We start from the raw sequence: 21,146 nt of genomic DNA, 5'->3' as shown, positions 1-21,146 counted from the left end.
CAGGTGGGCAAGGGACCCGGGACTATGTGGAATTGCTGCTGGTGCAAAGGTTTCCGCTGCATAAAATACCCATGCTGTCTGGATTTGCGAGCGCCCCGTTCCGTCCATGTCGATTGCCAACTACGGAGGGGCGCAGTACGGCACTGCAGCTAATTTGGACCTAACAACTGCAAATATTGGCATGTCATGGGTTGTTCTTCGTACAAACACTAGAGCATCTTAGGAGTAAACTTAGTAAGCTTTACACATTCAAGATGCCGTTCGAGAATGGCGCCTTGCCAACATCACCGGCGCCCCAACTTGAATGTAACTTGGGGGCAGGAATAGGGCACTCTTTTACCGTTTTGACGTCCGCCTCCCGTCGCCTTCTCGATATCAACAAACTACCTGACGGTGCCTTTCTGCTTGAGCGTCTCAATTTGAGCAGGATCCAACCCCAAGACGCCACCCAGGACCTCGTCTGTGTGCTGCCCCAACGTCGGCGGCACACTGCGAATGCTCGGTTTGCTGTCGCTGTACTTGACCGGATGATTGACCATCTTGATCGGACCACACTCAGTATGATCCATCTCAACCACCATATTCCGCGCTTTCGTGTGCTCGTGGTTCAGCGTCTCCTGGACGTCGTTGACAGCCGCATACGGCATGCCCTTACCCTCAAAGACATCCAGCCACTCTTGTGTCGTCTTCTGCCTGGTGAGCGCCTCGATCTTATCCTCGAGCTCGACACGGTTTGCCACACGTTGCGCATTGATGGCGAATTTGGGGTTCGTCTTCCAGTCTGGCCGACCGACGCCGTCGCACAGGATCCCGAAGAGACGATCATTGCCCCCACCAAGCAAGACATCACCATCCTTTGTCTTGAATGACTTATAAGGCACGATCGACGCTACCTTCATCAGCCATTTGGCCACAGTAATATGTGAAAACAAGTTGATCAGGTAACTTACGATGTGCCGTGCCCCATCTCCCCGAATCCTTCTCCCCGCTAACCAAACAGCTACTTGCAATATTGGCCAGGGTCGCCGTCTGGCAATCACTCAACGCGACGTCAATCCATTGCCCCTTCCCCGTTTTCGCCCGGGCCAACAGCGCGGCCATGATGCTATTACTCGTATACAGCCCCGTCGTCAAGTCCGTGACCGCCACGCCGACCTTGACGGGAGGCCCGTCGCGCGATCCCGTAATGTGCATCAGGCCAAATTCAGCCTCGACCATCACGTCGTAGCCGGCCCTGCTGCTGTAAGGACCGGTTTGCCCGTAGCCTGTAATGCTCGCGTAGATCAACTTGGGGTTGAGTTTGTGCATTGATTCAAAGTCCAGGCCGTACTTCTTCAACGAGCCCGGGAGGTAGTTTTCCACGAGGATGTCACATTTCTCTGCAAGCTTGTACAGAAGGGCCACGCCTTCTGGGTCTTGGAATGAGAGGCCTACAGACTTCTTGTTACGGTTTACAGCGAAGAAGTATGCTGATTCTCCGGGGCCATTGAGCTTCGAATCCGAGTTGTACGTCGCATATGGAGGACCCCAGGCGCGCGTGTCATCGCCTCGTGTGGGATGTTCTATCTTAATTACTTCTGCGCTGAGTGGTCTTAGCTATTGTGGAATTGACGGGGTACATGTTCTGGCTTACCCCAGATCTCCCAAGATTTGTGTGCAATATGGCTGAAGCAGTGTCAGTTGAAGGGCTCCTCCCAAGTCCGAAAAATACACCCTCGGAACGAGGCATTTGGTGACTCTCAGCTATCCATGAACTTACACCAGCTAAAACTCGTGTCATGTCAAGCACACGGTACCCCGCCAAAGGAAGCTTGTCCGTCGCGGTCGCTGTGGAGTACGAGTGCCGTATCACCTCAGCACGGTAAGCACTTATCCTTCGTGAAACACCATGGCTCGTACAAGCCAGTGTGCGGGCGAACATATTGGGGATCGGCAACATGATCAATCCTGATGGATATTACGACTTCGGGCCCGAAGAAGTGACGTCAAGGGAAATAGACCGAGGTTAAGCGCACTTCGACGGATGAGGAACAACCCGACGAGGAATAATATAGCGAGGAGTGCGAAATTAAGACACGAGAGGTTGGAGGTAGAACTTTACGCAACGAAAAGACAAAAAGAGCAGAGATGAGTGAGGCCATCGCGGATGTAGGTTTCAGCAACGTGGTTACGAATACCTAAAACCCATTCTCTTCCCCGCGAACGCCGAGAAACGGATACTATTCCCGTTAGATCTTAGCGGCACGGCAGACTGGGGTGGTGGTGGAGAGCAGATTTGATTCTCTTGATGGGGTATTTTGCAGCTTCCAAACCTCTAACGTAGTCCACGGTCCAATTGCACACTTTGGCAGACCTTATACGACAATGTATAAGTTAATTCAACCACAACGCCTATCATCAATTGAAACTACTCAGAATCGTTATCTTCAGACGTCTCTACATCATTTCCACCACCAATTTGACGAAATTCGTCATGTAACTGCCCATCAACCTCTCGTTGAGACTGTAGGTCCTGTCCAGCTTGTATACGAAGTGACCCTCCACTCTGTAGCTGTTTTTTCTTCGCACGGCGACGTCGACTTAAGGTCTCATTTGCCTTTCGAAGTGATTCGACCTCGCCTTCTAAAAGGGCAAGCCGATGCATAACCTTCGTTATACCTCGCGCAATCCGATCTATTCCAGCAAAAATTGACGTTGGTGAGCTATTTTGATGTCGTACAATCCTATTTTTCACATAATCGGTTTGTGATTGGGCTTCGGTTGGGTTGTTCGGAGTCTTTGATTCCCAAGGGACGGGGAGACCAGCCGAGCTACCCGGAGGTGTTGGCGTATATAATTTCACATCGAGCTGTGATATGACATAATCTGCATCGTACGGAACTATTCCTACCCCTCGGAAACCTCCTTGGATATTTGAAACCGTGAAAGTTGCGTTGTACGCGTTTAAAAACGCCGGTAAAAAGTCTTCTTTCGAGATATGACTTATATGTGCTCGCATGAGATCTTCGATTTCTTTTCCGTACGCTCTTTTTAACCCGCGAAAACAACCAACATCAAGAGGCTGGAGCTTATGCGACGAATGAGGAGGCATACAAAGCGTGACGATATTGTTAGCTTTGCAATATACCTCGAAATCGGTCGAGTGATGGCTTTCGTGACCGTCGAGGATCAATAGGCGATGAGTACCTTTCGTACGAGACTTGGTGTGATGATCGAAGTGCTTTATCCAATATTCACCTCTCGTTCGTAGTCCAGCCATTTTGAGTAACTGCGATAACCCAATCAGGCGATAATGGGCTGTTTTCGTACCATGACGAGAGGTGGGTTTTGCCGGCGAAAATGATGTACGGAGGGAGGGCATAATCGGACGACCCAACACCTTGAATAACTGTAACCCATTCCCGATTTCCTTTCTGGGCTGCTCTAGGCCTTCCGCGCCGATCAGAAGTCGTCACGACCATTTCGGACGAGATTTGGCCCATCACAAAACCGGTCTCGTCGAAGTTGTAGATATCCTCCTCCTGGATCGCGTATTTCGCAGAGGACTCTCTGATATTCGATCCTTCGATTTAAACGCGTCCGGAGGTCTGAGATTTATATGAAGGCCAAAAAAAGATGTTTTTGTTTCTTCCTTTATGATGGTTACTTCTGGTTTTGGGGCGGGGTTTTGTAGCCCTGTACTTGGCCGTACCTTCCCACCTGTCTGGTTGTCGTCTTACGAAGCTCGAGGCCCAGTTGACGCCGACGCGTCCCGCGTCGCGACTTCGAAGTAATCGGTTGGCCATATCTTCAACACCACTCAATTGGGGAGGAAATGCTCGCGAATCTAGGTCGGTTATATGTCGTACGATTGCCTCTTCTTCGGAAGGAGTCGACTTTTGCGTTGGCGATCGCGTAATCGCTCGAGCGGTTTTACCGTCGCGTCGATACGCAAGGGTTCTAAAAGGTACGTTATAGATCTGGCCAGCGCGACGTACACTTAATTTTGGATCAGATTGAAGCGCATGTAATGCTAGAATCATATCACTTTCATTCCAAGAACCAAACATAGTTATGTGGTGAAAAACCGCAGGTCAAAGTGGTAGCGTACGAAAATCTGCCGAAGTGTGCAATTGGACCGTGGACTACGTTATTGAGAAAGCAATCGTAAAGACTCCAAAAGCAGAAAGAAGTTCTTCAAGCAGAAGCCATGCTATTAGGATGAAGTGCATAGGGAAACGAAACGAAGTCAAGCGATGAGGAAGCCTTTTTTTTTTTTTTTTTTTGAACATGGACCATAGCTTGGTAGTTTTAACATGTCCGAACCATTAGCAAATGTTATCCATAGGTTGCTTCAACGGCAGGCTAGCAGCCTCTTAAATTCAATAGTGCATAATCCTACGACCACTTCTTCGTTGGATCTGTGGTCCACCACCATGCGTTCTCCTGTAATTAGATTTGGCGACCGGAGTTCACTGTGAAATGTGACATTGACAATGATATCGTTGAACCGGTCAACTGTGGTTCCAAAAGTTGCCGGCAAATGTGCCCAACTACTCGCCACGAACCCAACAAATGGTCGGTCCCTGCATTTACCCTAATTACTCGGTGAGTTGACTTCCCAAATGGGATCAAACTTTTATATTGGTAGCTTCCGAGTATGCAAGACGCAGATCTCTCGTTTGTTTTTACAGTCTAGGCTCTCTACCCGAAAAGCTTCTGGTGGATATAAACGCAGTTGTTCGTCCTTAGCTACTTGTAAGTAATACGAAGACTAGGACTGAACGCTCGTATTGAACACTCAGACCACCACAGCGCTTCCATGAACGTCATCAAGATGAAGAAACTCCTGTCTCTCCCTACCCTCCTCGCGACCATCACAGTCCCAGTCCTAGCCCACTGGAATTATGACACCCTCATCGTAAACGACACCCCCATCGGCTCCCCCTACCAGTACATCCGCCGCACCAACAACTCCAACAGCCCCCTCGTGCTCGTAAACTCAACCGACATGCGGTGCAACTCTGGGGCCTCCTCGGGCATCACCACAAACACATCCACGTACCACGTCGCCGCGGGCTCCGAGGTCGGTTTCGGCATAGCCTCTACCTTCGGTCACCCCGGCCCGCAACAAGTCTACCTTTCCCCCGTGCCCGCCGGCCTCACCGCAGCAGATTACGATGGCTCAGGTGAATGGGTCAAGATATACGCCGCCACTACACAAGCAAATACCACGCTGGGGCCGCAGGGCTTGGTCTGGGCTACGCATAATGTGCATTCGTTCCGATTTACGCTGCCGGCTGAGACGCCGGCCGGGGAATATTTGCTACGCGCAGAGGGTTTGGCGTTGCATGCGGCCCATAAGCTGGATTGTGCGCAGTTTTATGTTGGGTGTGCACAGATTCGGGTCACCGGGGACGGGAAGGGAGTGTTGGGGCCGCTGGTAAGGATTCCGGGGGTGTATAATGACACCGAACCTGGGGTGCTGATTCCGGAGTTTTGGTCGTATATGACGAATTATACGCTGCCCGGGCCGGAGTTGTGGCCCGAAGGAATGGAAGTGCAGCATATGGTGAAACAGTTGTCGAGTAATCAGAATAAGGGATGAGGAGGAACCGATGACGGTCATGGGGACATCAATGATGTAAATGTGGCGAACTGCGAAAAGCTCTGAGCCGAATGGTCTTGTTATGAGAAACAATTTCCAGTCTAGGAAAGGAAAACCAAACTGATGTGAACCGGTGCATTGGTACAGGAAGCGACCGCAGGTGCTGCATTAGTCCTGAGAGCAAATCGGCAATACCTCTCTATGGTACAAAGTCTTCGACAAATCCGGTCTAACTTGAGTCCGATATGCTAGCTTTGTAGGACGATGAAGTTGTGTGGTGATCATAGAGGTCCCTAAACTTATGGAGCCTATGGATTGTCTACTCTGTTGGTACACCAAATGTCAGATCACAGAGAGAACCTACAGGAAAGGATGTTGCGGATTTGTGAATTGATCGCATGCGTCATCGTCTTCCGCGTTCATAGCCTCTGTGGACTTCCATACCAAACAGTAGCGCGTCTCTGATGCGGCGAACGAGCCAGAATGCATACACAGAACGGCGCTATCACACCAAATGCAGCAACCCCATCCACTTCCACACTATGCCCCAACCCCCAAACACAGACGAGAGCCCCGTGAAAATAATAAGCGGCCCATAAGTCGTCGCATACCCAAACCCACCAATTGCCGCCCTACTCCCCGACTTCAGCAACGGCACGCCCGCCAACCCTCCACTCACATACCCAACCCCTCTAGCACCATTCAACAGGCCATACACCATCCCCGTATCAATCGCCTCATTCCTTTGCGAAGCTTCACGTTCAAGCTCATTAATGACCCCTCCCCACGTGGCGCTGTATCCGCCGGCGAAGAAACCAAAGGTAATGGAGAACAACACCAGCAATGCCATGCTGCCCTGCGACGTGAGGCCCCAGATCAGAAAAGCGGAGAGGGCCGAGCTGACGGCTGAGATGGCGGTCACGGTCGTGGCGGAGAGGGGGAAGTGCTTGTTGTCGCTAAGATAGCCGAAGAAGGAACTGGATGCGATGCCAGGGATGTTGAAGACGGTGAGTAAGAGGGTGGCCGACGTTTGAGAGAGGAGAGTGACGTCGTGGGCGTACTGGTTAAGGTAGGTCTGTGGTATGCCGTAGCCGCAGCTTTGCAAGATAATAGCCGTGCTGTAGATGTAGAAGCTCTGATGTTTGAGGAACTCCCAAGGGTTCTTGCGGGCTCGGTGGGTGCTTGTGGACAGGAGGATGCTGGAGGGGTGAGTGGGTATTAGAAAGATGGCGGGGATGCTGGTGCCGGTTGCGATGGCGGCCCAGACTTGCAAAGTGGTGCGGAAGCCGTAGCGGTTGAGAAGCACGCGGACTAGGAACGGACAAGCTGATCCGACGATATTCTTGCACGACAGGGAGACGCCGTATGTTACGGCTCGATTGCTCGTCTTGAACCATTCGCCAAGCGATAGTGTCGTTGGACTGTAGATTAGCGCACACCCCAGCGCTGCCATGACACCTTGTGTTGCCACCAAGTGCCACACATGGGTACTGAAGGATGAAAGGACGAAGCTGATGCATGTCAGCGCAGCCCCGCATAGAGCCGCCATCCTACGTCTGTGAGCCCATCGTCTGGTGAATAGCGCGAAGAGCAAGGGCATGGATAGGTACATGACGCCATTCGTGGTCGTCCCGATGATACCGGTTACTTCGCGGCCACCTTGCAGCGTCCAGTTATCAAAGTAGTATTCTTGGAAGACGCCGTAACTCATGGCAAAGTCTGTGTATCAGTAAGTAAGTAGAAGTGTATTGATTAGCATGGTGGGGATCATGTACCCCAGATGGGCATCTGCAGTATCGCTGAGCCCAAGAGAACGCATGCTCTCTTTCGATTGGATCCCCACTGCCTTGAGACGGCTTCGTCGAGATTGTGTGCATCTTGTTCAATGTTTTGGGGCTCTTGCTCGCCGATCTCTGATAGGGAGAAATTTCCATTTCGAGTCATGGTAAATTATATCCAATTTGACTTAGTAGAAGAGTCATGAAGTCGTTCTTCAGGTCAAGTTGGATGTATTAGTTCCTAGGAAGCGAGGTTCGAAGGAGGTAAATGTGAACTTATGCCCCGCGTGCGGAGAATATCGACGATCTTCACCCTCTCCGACAAGAGCTGACCTCTGTTGACTTGATGATTCGAGCAGCAGGTGTTTAAGGATAACAGGATATTTGGTTGAGAGAACATGTAGCGCCGGGATCGGCATGTTGAACTACGAAAGGGCGCGCATGTGCCCTTCATTAAGGTTGGACGTGAGGGTCGATGCTCATGAGGTTGCTGCTCGTTTCTGGCTTACACCTTTATCGGGGTTACGAGCCGTGTTGATTAACATTGAAAGACTAAGCACTTGGCGTATCGAACGCCCACTCGATGTTTTAGCTCTGATGACAGAAAGGTTTTGTGATCATGAATTCCCATGCCGATGCAAGAATTGAGTGCTTCCCAGTCACTGTCCGCACTTGTAGTATCCACGAACAAGTCGGCGGTTAGTTTACTTTCCCAGCATGTTAACGTCAACGAAGAAAAATCCGTTAGGCTAGAATTTATCCGGCTGAGCGAAGGTCTACGTTGCCTCTGACTAGAATGGCCTCGTGTGAATGTAAGAAGGATGCTGCCGAACACATCAGCAACGAAAGAGACAATAAAAGCATCGACAAAGCATTAAGAAATATAGACCATTTAGTACACCCCGTCAAAACTTCAAAATGCCCGTTTGGCAAGTCTTGCACCCCAACACTGTTCTCACAGACGCCACCAAAAAGGCATCCCTGGACAAAGACATCACGGCTCTATATACCAATGGTGGACTGCCAGCCTTCTATGTGAGTGTCTACTTCCACAGCCTTTCAGGAAGCGACATCTAGCACGGTGGGGAGCTCCTCGAGGCCGATATCCTCGACCAAGAGCAATGCACAAGTCCGTTTATTCACTTCTCCAGTGACCATCGGGTTGTTCATATCAATGATGTTCAAATTGGTGCGCCAAAGTAGACTGTGAACCGTATACGACGGATAAGGGGTACGATTGGGAATTGCATAAAGACAGTACCTAACCCTCGGGCACTTTGGAAGTTCAATAGGCTGTATGCCCCGCCATGGAAGAGTGAGGCGGAGAAGAACTGGTTTGACCAAGGGAAGCCGTCGAAGTGGTAGGAGGAGGAGATTTCGGTTGATGGCATCTGATTTTTAAGTTGTGGGATAAGGTGTTTGAACCATGGGTAGTATGGAGCCCATTTACTCCCTAGGTCTGATCACAAAGCCTGGATTCCAGTCTTTTCAATTTCATCAATTGTCACCTAAGTACAAGCATGGATATACATATACAACAGGCCAGCCATATTTTCCACCCAAGTTCATTAAAAAACAGCAACTACCACTGTTCTTGCTCTTGATTAGTTGGGATAATCATACTGCTATTTGGCATGCGACTTTTGCCGCAATACCGACCTATGCATCCTTCAAGAAATTTTGTTCGGCTCAAGTGCCCGCTAAGAGTTCTTATTAATCTGTTCGATCATTTTCGCACTTTAGAGACTCTGCTCGCAATTTTCGCCTATGTTTGCATTCTCAGCTATCCTTAGCTAAGAAAATCTCTTCATCCTCTTCAACTCCTTGTGATATTGCACCGTATTCCAACAAAACCTGCCGCTGTGTGTGTCGGAAACTGTAGATAACTTTCAGCATATCCGTCGCGAGTGGCTCATAGTACTGGACCCGTGAAACCATACTAGCTTCGTCCTTCAGGAACCAATGTGCTAGGTCGATTGGACAGATGCTCTCGCAGAACAGCGGCCATGGGCTCTCGTAATCCTCATCTCCTGTTTAATTCGGATCCGCGCCGGCGTCTAATAACAACCGAAGCATCCTTTCGCATCCAGTGACGACACAATACTGGAGTGCTGTTCTAAAAACATCGATACAGTTCAGATTAATTACTGCTTGTACGAGTCGTCTGGGATGGGCTGGGTTCGTCATCGTCTTCTGGGCAATGGTGGAGTATATAAGTAATTTAAATTGTACGTCGAACTTGAAGGTAATCTAAACTCGGCGTTAAGTCTGCTTACGGCCTTGCTTATATAATCATAGGTGAAAAAAGACACCGCAGGTTGTACGACCTACGTCCGTACATCCCGCGTGTCCGGCGAGGCTACAGGATGAAACGATCCGCCTTGAGCAACTCTAGAGACCCTAATTTATTCTTACTATTTGGCAGTCGTGTTGCGTAATATCATGAGTATGGACTACTATTATCGTCCTCGTCACATGAAGATCTCCAATGGCTGTTGGACCTGCCGACTCCGGCGCAAAAAGTGCGATGAGAATCACCCCACATGTCATGTCTGTCTCGCACTCCACATCACCTGCTACTTTGACAAGGCGAAGCCGGAGTGGATGGATGGCGGCGCCCGACAGGAGGAGATGGCCGAGCGGCTCAAGCGCGAGGTGAAGGAAAAGGCCCCCCGCCGACGAGGGGAGCGCGCGGTCCAAGACTCTGGCGACCGTGGCTTAGAGACGGAAGCCGATCTATCCATGGCAAACCCGGACAACGACATCCACAACGATGTGATACAAGTGGAAATTGAGCCGAGCCCCGGCTTCAAAGTCACATCCGCTACTATCAAGCTCCCGCAGCGCGGGGCTGATTGCAAGCTTAAGCAGGCGCGCGAGAGCATAGCCTTCGGCAGGTCTGACACTATCCTCCTCACGTTCTATCTCCAACACTTGTTCCCCTTCTTGTTTCCGTTCTACCAGCCCTCCCTCCTCCACCAAGGCGGACGGGCATGGGTCTTGGAGATGATGATCAGCAGCCCAGTAGTGCGCCAGGCCACGCTATGCCAGAGCTCGTACTTCTTCTCTCTGGCGCAGGGAATGGCCAACTGGGAGGCGGTTCTCGCGCAGACCCGGGGCGCCTTTGGGATACTGAGGCAGTCGCTGCAGGTCATCGACGGCTCGGGCAACATCACCGAGCATCTGCACGGCGCCGTGCGCATCATGGCGGGCATCATGCAAGTGCAACGGTTCGAGATTGCCGTTCTGAGCTTCAACAACTGCCAGGCGCACCTCAACGCAGCGCTGGCCCTTTTCCGACAACTCCTCGACAGCGGCAGTACTGGCGCTGTCGGACTTACGACCAGTTTCAATACGAACTTCAATGACGTTCTCTGTCGCCTAGGGCCATCGTCGTGGATTCTGTCTGGTCAGGATATCGAAGTCCCGAGCGCTGAGCAGGCCGCCTTCCGCTTCTCGTCCGCGCTTTTGATCTTTGATGACATTATTGCCAGCACGGTACTACAGGAGCAACCCAGGCTCTACGATTATTATCGCAGTCTTCTGGGTACTGTCGACAGCATCTACGAGCCCCCCATCAATCTCGAGGCTGTCGTAGGGTGTCAAAATTGGGTATTGCTGCAGATCGCCGACATCGCCGTGCTGGACGCATGGAAGCAGAGATGCAAAGGGGCCGGGAATCTCGACGTTATGGAGCTGGTCCGCCGCGCCACGGCCATCAAGGACTCATTGGAAATCCATCTCACGCGGCTTGAGACTGATCCAGTCGTTCTGAGCGGTGCTGGTAACAACAAGGGCAGCAGCCTGCTGGATGTCTTCACAGCTGGCAGCGACGATCCAGGAACACCCGCCAGCCAGAGGTCCTTGGTCACCCGCGTCTGGGCTCATGCAGCGCTCGTCTATCTATTCGTAGTCGTGTCCGGATGGCAGCCCGCAAGCGCCGACATCCGTTACCACGTTTCTCGCATCATCGAGCTGCTGACGCGTCAGATATCGCCGCCGGCGTTGCTGCGGACAATGGTGTGGCCCTTCTGCGTGGCGGGCTGCCTTGCGGAACCGGCGCAGGAAGCCCATTTACGTGCCATAGTAGAGGTTCTACAGCCGCCCAGCGTCTTCGGCACGGCACGCAAGGCGCTTGAGATCATGGAGAAAGTGTGGCGAAGCCGGGACGCTGGAGGAGACCTTGCGAGTCACGACCTCGCTACGTGCTTTAGGAGCCAAGGGGATCTGGTGTTGCTTGTCTAGAAGGCAAGACATGTGGCATGTGGAAGTTGGGGGGGACGGGGTTCGGGCACGTCTCGTGTAGAACAAAACTTGGGAAGACACCTCTTCTGGAGGGCAAATGAGAAAACACCTCTGTTGTATTTACGGTCTATTAGACATGATATTGGGATTTTACAGATGAATCCTTGCGAATGATGTTGGACCTTCAAGGCTACTACATCAAGACTGCTAGTCTTGGAGGGACATATGGCCACGCACCGTACGTTATGGGCCAATATGACCACCACCCATCGAACCACACAAGGCCTGCCTGTGGGACGGGCATCAGTCATTACTGTCTATATAAGGCCCTTATGGCCGCCGTTCACTTCATTCAGGACTCTCTAGAGATCATGACACATTCAATACAAGACCATTTGCCCACAATCCAACAAATGGCATTGAATTTGTATTCAATGCTTTGCTAATAATTGCGCACTCTTTCATCCCAGATTACAGTTCCAAGCTGGAAAGTTTACTTGAATGAGACATAGCCCTTGTCCTTCACGAAAGTGGCCTGCCACGGCACATTCTCCGGATGGCTGGCCAACTGCGGGTAGAAATCGCCATGAGCGGGGCCGTCGAGCGCCATCCCCTTGAGCTTGCCGTCTGCGTGGCGCTCATCGGCATAGAAGAACCTGGGGCGAGCCGGACATATTAGAAACAAACAGGGTGTGCGGCGCTTGTTTTTTGTTTCAAAAAACATTGGAAATACTTACCGGAAGCCCTTGGCCGCGTACGTGGTGTCGGCAAGGCCGACCCAGTAGGCCGAGGCCGACTTGCCGATGCCCAAGTTCTGCATCAGCGGCACGGGGATGACGGCTTGGTTCAAAATGTTGCCCGTGTAGATGAATGTCTTCTTTGTATCAGCGGGCAGCGTCTCCCAGGCCTTGACAGCCTGCTGGGCGGCGACGTAAGGGCTGACGACGTTGACGTTTAAGTCCGATACAACGCTGTCGGCCGAGATGGAAAGGACGGACTCCTTATCGGGAGGAGGCGACAGTGCTGAAGCGTTGTAGATGACGACGCTGGGAGCGCTGCCGAGCTCGCTGTTGACTGTATCGAACAGGGCTGGGATCGAGTCGGGCTTGGTGAAGTCCGCCTTGAGGGCGAGGTATCCTTTGTCGTTCTTGGAGCCGGTCCCGCTCCGTGACACCACAGCAACTTTGTAGCCACTGCTGGCGAACTTGTCAGCGACCGAGGCGCCAGTTCTGGGCCCAGCTCCGAGGATTAGTACGATAGGGGCCATTGTGCGTGTGATATTGGGTTCAATGGCAGATGTGGACTTGGACTGTTTGGGTTTGGGACCACAGATGCAATGAGCTATGGAATGGAATATGTTGGAAGAAGGCATCTTGGAGCCGAAGATACCTTTCTATTTATACCGAGTGAAGCCTCCGGAAGGCTCGGGGTCAAATATTAATATATAAGCGGAGTCTACAATTACCCATTCACCAGACTTTTGGTCCTACCAGCATTCTTCGTGGATTTGTAATCGAACTCTTTGTTTGCACCTGCACAATAGCATCGCATCGATCAACGACCAATCAGTATATGCGGCTTAATTGCCAGAAACTGGTCAATAGTCTATTAGGACCCACAAGACCAGCGCGCGACGATCACCAACCCCCCCTGCACCCCAGGCCGCGCGCGATGAGCCCGGCAATTATGCAGCTTACAACGCGCTTACACCGCGCGCAATGAGCCCTCACCCTGCAGATGGTACACAGGCCAGGCGCCGCGCGGGGCCCGGTGGCACTTGGATTGGATACGATCAACGTCACAGTTGCTCACGCAATCAATGTACAACTTTGCAACGGACAACTTTGGAACGGAAAGGGGAGACATGTGTGGAAGCGGCGTTCCTGTACGAGGGAACGGGCGTTTCTGGGTGGCCAATATTCAAGCCTGAGCACATGCAGAGAAACCCTCTACCGCTTTTCCTACATGTAGTTGAATTCGGCCGCGCGTGGGAATGGCTTCCTATCTGCAAGACGTTGCTTTTCGCGAATATCGAACACAGGCCCCAACGATTCGCCCCGAACCTCCATTTCGACATTTTTCTGGGATCCCAGCTTCCTCTGTACGTTTGGCCATGGGTTTATCAGCTCGTACGTGCCCAAATGATTGCAGCCATTGATAAGGCTGCATCCCCAAGACCCCGGTTGGTCCTTCCAAGTTTCCAATAGGCGAGGAGATCAAAGCAAAGCTGTAAATACGAAGTAATGCGCGCCATGTACACGGTGCCGCTATCTCAACGTCCAGTTATCCGTTCAAGGTACATATACTTTGCCGTTCTCCTTGGGTGCCTTTCCATCCCGCTCGTCTACCGGGCTGCCCAGCCGTACACGAAATCTGCAGGCATCATGTCTAATTCATCCTCTCCAAACAATCCCTCGCGGATGCCCGTCTACTTCCTCGGCATCGGCGGGCCCAACTTCATGGAAGCCACGGATCACCCCGCCTATGCGAAACTGGGTGAAGTCGGGCGCGAGATCACGACAAAAGTCAAACCCAAGGCCGTGGTCGTCTTTTCCGCCCACTGGCAAGAAGGCCCGAGCAAGATCGGGATCAATGTCGCCGAGAAGACGGATCTCATCTATGATTTCTACGGCTTCCCGCCGCACTACTACGAATACGACTATCCGAACAAGGGAAGCCCCGCTGTTGCCGAAAGGGTCATCGAGAAGCTTGCGGCTGTCGGCATTGAGTTTGAGAAAGTCAAGCGAGGCCTTGACCACGGCGTCTGGGCGGGTTTCATGGTTGGTAAGTGTATTTCCCATGTATCTTGGTCGTGTCATATTCTCAGCGTTTTGTTTCTGATACACTGACTGTGCAAACAGCTTTTGACCCCAAAAAGAACCCATTGAATGTACCAATCGTACAAGTTTCGCTGTTCAACAACGAAGACCACGATCAACATTATCGTATGGGGCAGGCACTGGAGAGCCTGCGAGATGAAGGCGTTCTCATCATCGGCGCGGAAATGGCTGTTCACAATCTTCGTGATTTTCGGGCCACAAGGGCAACCGGCCAGACACAGCCGTAAGTATATCCTGCCCCGGCTGGGAAATAACGAGTCGATTGTTATTCTCTGCTTATGCTTGTCCAGTTACGTCTTCACCTTTGACGAGGCACTGAAAGAGGCTGCCACCGCAAAGCCAGACGAGCGTCGAGCTAAGATGACGGCATTGATGAGGCGCACTGACGCCAGAAAGGCGCACCCGACCTTGGAGCATATTCTTCCGATCCATATCTGTGCGGGTGCTGCAGGCTCGGACCTTGGCGAACGAATTTGGACTTTTCCTGAGTTGAGTTTGAGTTGGGCACAGTATCGGTTTGGGGATGTTGCATCGGGGTAGAGTGGTATTGAACCCGAGTAATTCAGCTGGACAGAGGAGGGAGATGTTTTTCCACTTTAAGAAACATAGCTATGTAGTAAAGACGTATAATCAGACCTTGAACAGCCATAAGAGGCGTGCGTAGCTCGATTATGAACAGCTACCAAGTATGAGACTAAATACACCCAAAAGGTTTTGAGAGAAGGTCAAGTCAGAGGTCAAACAGGAGGATGAGCTAGGTCATCAGCATCTATTCAGCTCAAGTATCTTTTGCGCAGTCAAAATCGGCAGGTGATTCGAAATACTGCCAGGGCGTTCCGTCAGCTTTCTGTCAGATAGGTGGCCAGGGTGCAGCAAATGGCCATTGAAAGCACAGGTTGAACTGTTTGTATTGAAATCTCTGATTTTCCTAATTTGTCATATATGCGTTGGAACTTTTGGTCAGTAACAGGATGCGAGCATGTCGAAGACGCTTTTCGCAAAGCCCTCTCGCATTCCTTCAAAGGCCAACACAAAGGCAAATGCATTGTTGAAGTACGAATATTCCAGGCAGGCAAGCCAACCAATCGATTGTACCACCTCAGGGTGGTAGCAGAGGACCACGGCTTTTGCCTAAATCAATGAAGCAATTTCTTCAAGTCTTTGATGGTGGCCACTTCCAAAAAGAAGGCATCCCTGATCTCGATGCCCAGTTCCTCCCGAAGTCTCTGGGACATGACAAGGGACATGAGTGAGTCTAGCCCCAGGTCTGTGATCTTGGCCTCATCCACGAGCAGCCCGATATCGACAGCGAGTTCCTCGGCGATCAGGACAAGGGCGCGGGACGTGATGTCGTCTGATGCTGATGCTGATGCTGCTGCAGGCAAGCCTCGCGAGTCCTGCTCGGAGTAAGGCGTGGATTCTCCAGTCGTCTGCGAGTCCTGACCGCCGCACGAAACTACAACGAGTGAGGAGCTTCCCGGGCTGGGCGGCGTGAAATCAGGCGCGGCGGGACGTTTTGGTGCGAGAAATTCGGGTTTCGCAGCGGTCGCTGGGACCGCTGCTGCTGTTGTTTTCGCCAGAGCACTGCTTGCATCAGGAGCTCTGAAGAAGCGGTTGACACGTCGCCGGCGTATGAGTGGCCGTCAACAGGCACCATGCGCACATAGGCCAAGTACCGGCCGCCGGCCGCCAGCGGTCTGGCGAAGCGCATCGACTTCCAGCTCGGCGTGATGAAGAAGTTGTTGGTGTTGTCGAAGTGAGTGCCGCCGTTGAGGATGAAGCCCGACAGCGAAACGAGGCCGTCGATGAAGTGCGGCGGCACGGTCCAGGCCCCGCTGGCGTCGGCGGGAAACACCACCTCGGCCACAGCCTCGTCCTCGTTGAGGATCACCGACTGCATCGTCTGGTACAGCTTGCTGTAGCCGACAAGCTTCCCGAAGAGACTGTAAGCGAGGTCCGTCGTCAGCTTGCTGGCCCTTCCGGCGGCCGCCATATCATTGAGCGCGTCTATGCGACTCGACACCAGCTTTACGTTGCGCGCCCACGTGGATAGCCAGGACGAGGGTTCCTCGTAGAGGACGGTGGCGTGGCAGTACCACAGCTCCTTGGCAGGGTTAAACCACTTGACTTGCACTTCCATCTTGTCCAGGTCGGCCTCGGCGGCGACTAGGATGGGCTGGGCGTCGCTCGTTCTTTGGAGCTTGACGACGGGCTCGTGGTACTCAAAATCAGCGATATTGATGCCGAGAGAGGCCGAGCCTGGTAGCATTTGGGAGATGATCCGGCTTGCTAGTGTGAATGCCATGTCAGCGTGGAGGAACTGCATATGTGGTGTTAGAACAATGCCCGTTCGAAGATTTTGGTGACGTTTCAGAGATTTTCAGAATGAACTTACAGAAGAAGCAACTCCATAGCCATTCATGGCATGTCCATCTACCACGCCCTCGAGTGACGGGTCGGTAATACTGGTTTCGGCCGACAGCTTTGCCTTGGACCGGCTGTATTCTTCTGATATAAGCCGGTGGATGCTAGACGTTTGGAACCGATTTGCGCCCAGTGTGGGTTCAGGCTCAGGTGCGGATCTTCCCTTGGTTAGATTCCAGTCTCCACGGTATTGGATCCAGTAATTCTTATTGTTCCATGCGTAAGTTGGGGCGTCGACTAGTCGGAGCGCTCCGGCCAGCTCGAAGGGCCGGTGGTATTCGTTCCAGTCAACATCCATGCCGGCACTGTACAGGGCACTGAGAGTCTTGGCCAGGTTCGTCCAGTTGTCGCTATCTCGGTGCAGACTCGAGACTACCAGTCGGGTCGAGGGCAGCGTCCGGGTTATGAAACCAGTGCAGGTGGGATGGTGTCCCACCTCGAGCCAGATGGTGGGGTTGGACACGATGCCAGACTCCCACGCAGCCTTGAGCGCGCCGGCGAAATCCACGGTTTCTCGCGTCGCAGCAGCCAGATATGATACATCGACCACGTCATTCTGGTTCAGCACACCGGCGTGCCGAGGTGAAATGATGGGAATGCTAGGCTTCTTGCAAACCACCGCCTGCGTCTGCGTAACGAATTCGTCCAGGAGAGCATCCATCTGGCTGGTGTGGTAGGCGTGTGCGACATCCAGTTTCACGCTCCTGTGGCCAGCTAGGGCCAGAGCGTCTGAAAGGGCAGCAATGTCTGCGAGCTTGCCGCCGACAACTGTTTCATTGGGTCCGTTGATACAGGCAACCTCAAACGGAACGTCGCCTGCCGCTTGCGCGACATTTGCCACGGATGTTCGGACTGACAACATCCCGTGAGTGTTGGATGTACACGTAGAAGTCAGCAGCATGGCACGTGTGCCGACGAGGAACACGGCAGTGCTATCGGACAGAACCCCGGCCACAGCCAGTGCAGCGTATTCTCCCAGGCTGTGGCCTAGGACGACGCTTGGCTTGACACCAAGTGACGTCCATAGTCGTGCCAGAGCAATCTCCACGCACACTATTGCCAGATGCATGGAAACAGTCGAGACATCTTCAGGACGGCAGGTCCCCATGATAATGGACAGGAACGAGACGAAGTTCTGTCGTCGTGCCAGACTGTCGAGTTGGTCGAGCTGCTGGCGGAACAGGGGAGAATCTCGATACAATTGTGCGCCAATGCCAATATAGAACGTGCCCTGTCCCGTGAAGGCAAACACCACGGGGGCTTGCTTCCCGAAATGTGGCGCCTGGTCCAGCGATGTTACAAGGTGAGGTCGAAGTACGTCGATAGCTTCAACCCGCGAGGAAGCTAGAACGGAGACGCGGTAGTTATAGTGATTCCTCCGGCCTGACAGCGTATATGCCAAGTCCGCGATGGAGATATCCTCTCGTGCTTCCATGTAGTCCACGAGACGTTTGATATTTTCGTGGAGGGAAAAGGCCGTCTTTGCCGAGATGGTGAGGACCTGTGTCTGTCGCGTGTCCTCGCCCTTCCTCGGCCGCGGCGTCGCCTCTTGCACGATGATGGACGTGTTTCCGCCTGCGGCTCCAAAGTTGTTCACCATGGCCAGCCTCGTCCGGTTCTTGTCCGGTGCCCAGGAAGCGGCCGTGAATGGAATGAGCACGTTTCTCTTGTCCAGATCCCGCGGCAAAGCTGGATTGAGCCGCGTCTTAACCCCAACGTGAGGAGGTATGATGCCTTTCTGGAGGACTAGCATGGTCTTGACAAAGGCCATGATGCCAGCAGCTGCCTCCCCGTGGCCCACATTGGATTTGACAGTTCCAATATGGAGAGGCTTGTCCCGTGGTCGGACGTGGCCCTGGTCAGCGCTGGGAGCAAAGACGCTCGTGACCGATCTCATCTCGGTGCCATCGCCTGCCTGAGTTCCCGTGCCATGCATTTCGACATAGCCGACAGCAAGGGGACTAATTCCAGCACGTCTCACGACCTGGTTGTACAGATGCGCCTGCGCCACATCGTGTGGATGTGTAATGGACACGGCCTCGGCCGAATGATCCGTGGCCGCAGACAGAACCACGCCAAGAATGTTGTCGTTGTCGGCCTCGGCGTCCTCCAGCCGCTTCAGAACCACGCTACCGACGCCATCTGCACGGCAGTAGCCATCCGCTCCCTCATCCCACGTTTTGCAGTTTCCGGTGGGGGACAGGAAGTGGCCGTTGCTCAGCCCAGCGTACACATCCGAGTTTGTGAGGATGTTGAGACCGCCGGTGATAGCCATGTCGACATCCCCACTCCATAGCGAGGTGCACGCGGCTTGTATCGCCGCCAAGCTGGATGAGCAGGCCGTATCGACGCTGAAACTCGGTCCCCAGAATTTGAAGAAGTAGTTAATGCGGCCGGGGGCAAAAGCTCGACACCCCCCGGGAATGAAATAAGTGCCCACGTCTTGTCCCGAGTTGACCTCACGATAGTCGTCGCTGGCATGTCCGTAGAATGTGCCGACACGCCGCGCATGTATACCCCGGCGATGCACGTAGCCCGAGCTCTCAAGAGCCTCGTAGGCTGTCACCAGGGCAAGGCGATGCATTGGGTCTGTTTGCTCGACCTCTCGCGGCGACATGCCGAAGAACATGGCGTCGAACAGGCCCGGATTGTCCACGAAGCAGCCGTAGGACGTTCCAGACGTGTTGGGCCTTTTGCCCGTCGGGTCGACGTGGGTCTCGATGTTGAACCGATCGGGCGGGATGTGACTGTGGACGTCTCGCCCCTGCGCCAACAATGCCCAGAACTTTTCCGTGTCGTCGGAACCTCCCGGAAACCGACACGCCATGCCCACGACGGCAATCTTGGACGACCTGGCGTCCCGGGGCTGGCTCGTCCCGAGCGGGAGGTTCATGACTGCCGTCATCATGTCTTGGGTCGAGTGTGTTGCGGTGGGAATCTCGACTCGCCAGTGGTCGAGGAGGCTCTCAACGTAGTGTGACGGCTGGATGGAGATCAGGTGGGTGGATTCGGGCGACTGCTGGCTCAATAACTGGGTGATGCCGTCAATGGTCTTGTCCCAGCGAATTATCTGCGTCAGCATCTCCTCCATGATTTGCTTGAGCAGCGACGTGGCGTTTGTGGGCTCAAGCGGTTGCCCGGTGACAGGGGAGAATAAAGGGAGATGCAGCTGGTGTGCTTGATCGATCTTGGGCACGATCTGCTGCACATGCTCTGTGCCGTAAATTGTGCCCTGGTGCCACATTCCCTGGACCTTCTTCATCGGCACGTTTCTCGTGTGCCGGAAGAAGTCAGACTCGGAGAAGAGGGCTCGGAGAGTCGACGGCGGGCCGCCGATGCTGACGGACTTGCCGTCGACGTTGAACACTGCCGCCATGCTTGTCTCAGGGTATGCCTAGGGAGACGTGTGTGTTAGAATATCATCATTGTAAGGATGCGTCTTGACTTACCTTCTCCGCATTGAAACGAGCAACTGCTTGGGTAGCTTCCTTGTCGTCGACTCCATATGAGCAGTATATCCAGGCACCGTCGGCATTAATCTCATCTGGCGAGACTTCTAGCGACCGGCAAACCTGATCGACGATCAGTCCAAATCGGAACGCGACCCTGGTGATGTCCTCGGCGATGCTTGGGATCATGGTCACGCTGGGTGAAAGCCCAATGGCTGCCGCCGAGAGCAGGCCCGGACCTCTTGCAATGAGAGACGCATTCGACGCTTGGAAATTGTACTCAAGCGGATAAACTTCGTGGTATCTTCAATGAATTGGTAAGTCATCTTCGTCTGGAGACCTTTGTGTATGCTTGAGGGTACCTACGCAATGAAGCTGCCCAACTGAAATACGAGGACCAACACCCGCTCAATGGCTCCGCCGAGCGGTGACTTCCTCAGTTGGAAGACATGATCAGTCAAGTCGAGGACGCTCTCAAAGGTGGGTATCAGATCCCTCTGGGTCCGACTCAGCCGGGTGCATTCCTCTCTCAATGCTGAGGTGACCGAGGTAAGGAAAGAAGCTAGGATGGGGTGGTTCTTCTCATTGCTGAGGAGGTGTAACTTTCTGAACAAATCCCGTTGGTCGCCCTCTGGGTCTCCCTGGGGGATCTCACCTGAAAAGTAGAGAACCTTTGCCCGTGTCATGTTAGTTAGGTAAGCAAAAGCGGTTTTGTTATTTTCTGAGAGTTTAACACTGTGATGAACACACAGTAGGGATGACAGATTTATGTTTATTTTGAAGTCTTTATGGACAATATTTACATGAGCGTTGATTATGCACT

General features: G+C 52.9%; 8 protein-coding genes across 8 annotated transcripts; 4 read left to right on the top strand and 4 right to left on the bottom strand.

The window, feature by feature from the left end:
• Positions 1-383: 383 nt before the first annotated feature.
• BCR38DRAFT_355630 (CoA-transferase family III) lies at positions 384-1,921 on the bottom strand (the record flags this gene model as incomplete). Its single annotated transcript, XM_040856965.1, has 4 exons — positions 384-889; positions 951-1,582; positions 1,634-1,665; positions 1,760-1,921. The coding sequence occupies 4 exons, from the start codon at positions 1,919-1,921 to the stop codon at positions 384-386; spliced, it is 1,332 nt and encodes a 443-aa protein (XP_040710195.1).
• A 2,621-nt stretch (positions 1,922-4,542) lies between these two features.
• On the top strand, positions 4,543-5,891 carry BCR38DRAFT_114902 (glycosyl hydrolase family 61-domain-containing protein). Its single transcript, XM_040853414.1, has 2 exons — positions 4,543-4,737; positions 4,785-5,891. The coding sequence occupies exons 1-2, from the start codon at positions 4,605-4,607 to the stop codon at positions 5,585-5,587; spliced, it is 936 nt and encodes a 311-aa protein (XP_040710194.1). The 5' UTR covers positions 4,543-4,604; the 3' UTR covers positions 5,588-5,891.
• Positions 5,892-6,092: 201 nt separating this feature from the next.
• On the bottom strand, positions 6,093-7,304 carry BCR38DRAFT_355781 (major facilitator superfamily domain-containing protein; the record flags this gene model as incomplete). The annotated part of the gene is made up of 1 exon (XM_040856980.1): positions 6,093-7,304. A coding segment is annotated over one exon (1,212 nt), but the record flags the coding sequence as incomplete, so codon positions are not given.
• A 979-nt stretch (positions 7,305-8,283) lies between these two features.
• BCR38DRAFT_355607 (uncharacterized protein) lies at positions 8,284-8,442 on the top strand (the record flags this gene model as incomplete). Its single annotated transcript, XM_040856963.1, has 1 exon — positions 8,284-8,442. The coding sequence occupies one exon, from the start codon at positions 8,284-8,286 to the stop codon at positions 8,440-8,442; it is 159 nt and encodes a 52-aa protein (XP_040710192.1).
• Positions 8,443-9,646: 1,204 nt separating this feature from the next.
• On the top strand, positions 9,647-11,872 carry BCR38DRAFT_450731 (fungal-specific transcription factor domain-containing protein). Its single transcript, XM_040861401.1, has one exon. The coding sequence runs from the start codon at positions 9,808-9,810 to the stop codon at positions 11,608-11,610; it is 1,803 nt and encodes a 600-aa protein (XP_040710191.1). The 5' UTR covers positions 9,647-9,807; the 3' UTR covers positions 11,611-11,872.
• Positions 11,873-11,931: 59 nt separating this feature from the next.
• BCR38DRAFT_450729 (uncharacterized protein) lies at positions 11,932-13,377 on the bottom strand. The gene is made up of 2 exons (XM_040861400.1): positions 12,348-13,377; positions 11,932-12,266 (listed from the first exon to the last, which is right to left on the bottom strand). Exons 1-2 carry the CDS (start codon positions 12,980-12,982, stop codon positions 12,104-12,106), a joined length of 798 nt encoding a protein of 265 aa, XP_040710190.1. The 5' UTR covers positions 12,983-13,377; the 3' UTR covers positions 11,932-12,103.
• A 617-nt stretch (positions 13,378-13,994) lies between these two features.
• Positions 13,995-14,990, top strand: BCR38DRAFT_355736 (putative aromatic ring-opening dioxygenase LigB subunit; the record flags this gene model as incomplete). Its single annotated transcript, XM_040856973.1, has 3 exons — positions 13,995-14,394; positions 14,472-14,673; positions 14,741-14,990. 3 exons carry the CDS (start codon positions 13,995-13,997, stop codon positions 14,988-14,990), a joined length of 852 nt encoding a protein of 283 aa, XP_040710189.1.
• Positions 14,991-15,440: 450 nt separating this feature from the next.
• Positions 15,441-21,009, bottom strand: BCR38DRAFT_504917 (polyketide synthase; the record flags this gene model as incomplete). The annotated part of the gene is made up of 4 exons (XM_040864908.1): positions 15,441-16,770; positions 16,846-20,268; positions 20,324-20,627; positions 20,690-21,009. The coding sequence occupies 4 exons, from the start codon at positions 21,007-21,009 to the stop codon at positions 15,907-15,909; spliced, it is 4,911 nt and encodes a 1,636-aa protein (XP_040710188.1). The 3' UTR covers positions 15,441-15,906.
• Positions 21,010-21,146: the final 137 nt, after the last annotated feature.

Source organism: Pseudomassariella vexata (genome assembly GCF_002105095.1).
Source record: "Pseudomassariella vexata strain CBS 129021 chromosome Unknown BCR38scaffold_22, whole genome shotgun sequence".
In the NCBI taxonomy this organism is placed as follows: Eukaryota; Fungi; Ascomycota; class Sordariomycetes; order Amphisphaeriales; family Pseudomassariaceae; genus Pseudomassariella; species Pseudomassariella vexata.
The sequence above is the reverse complement of the archived record's forward strand: the minus strand, read 5'-3'. Positions and strand labels throughout refer to the sequence as shown.

Coding starts and splice junctions, on each gene's coding strand:
- BCR38DRAFT_450731 (XM_040861401.1), top strand. CDS start 9,808: ATGAGTATGGACTACTATTATCGTCCTCGTCACATGAAGATCTCCAAT.
- BCR38DRAFT_114902 (XM_040853414.1), top strand. CDS start 4,605: ATGGGATCAAACTTTTATATTGGTAGCTTCCGAGTATGCAAGACGCAG. Junction 4,738..4,784: donor TTGTTCGTCCTTAGCTACTT/GTAAGTAATACG, acceptor TTGAACACTCAG/ACCACCACAGCGCTTCCATG.
- BCR38DRAFT_450729 (XM_040861400.1), bottom strand. CDS start 12,982: ATGCCTTCTTCCAACATATTCCATTCCATAGCTCATTGCATCTGTGGT. Junction 12,267..12,347: donor TACGCGGCCAAGGGCTTCCG/GTAAGTATTTCC, acceptor GGCTCGCCCCAG/GTTCTTCTATGCCGATGAGC.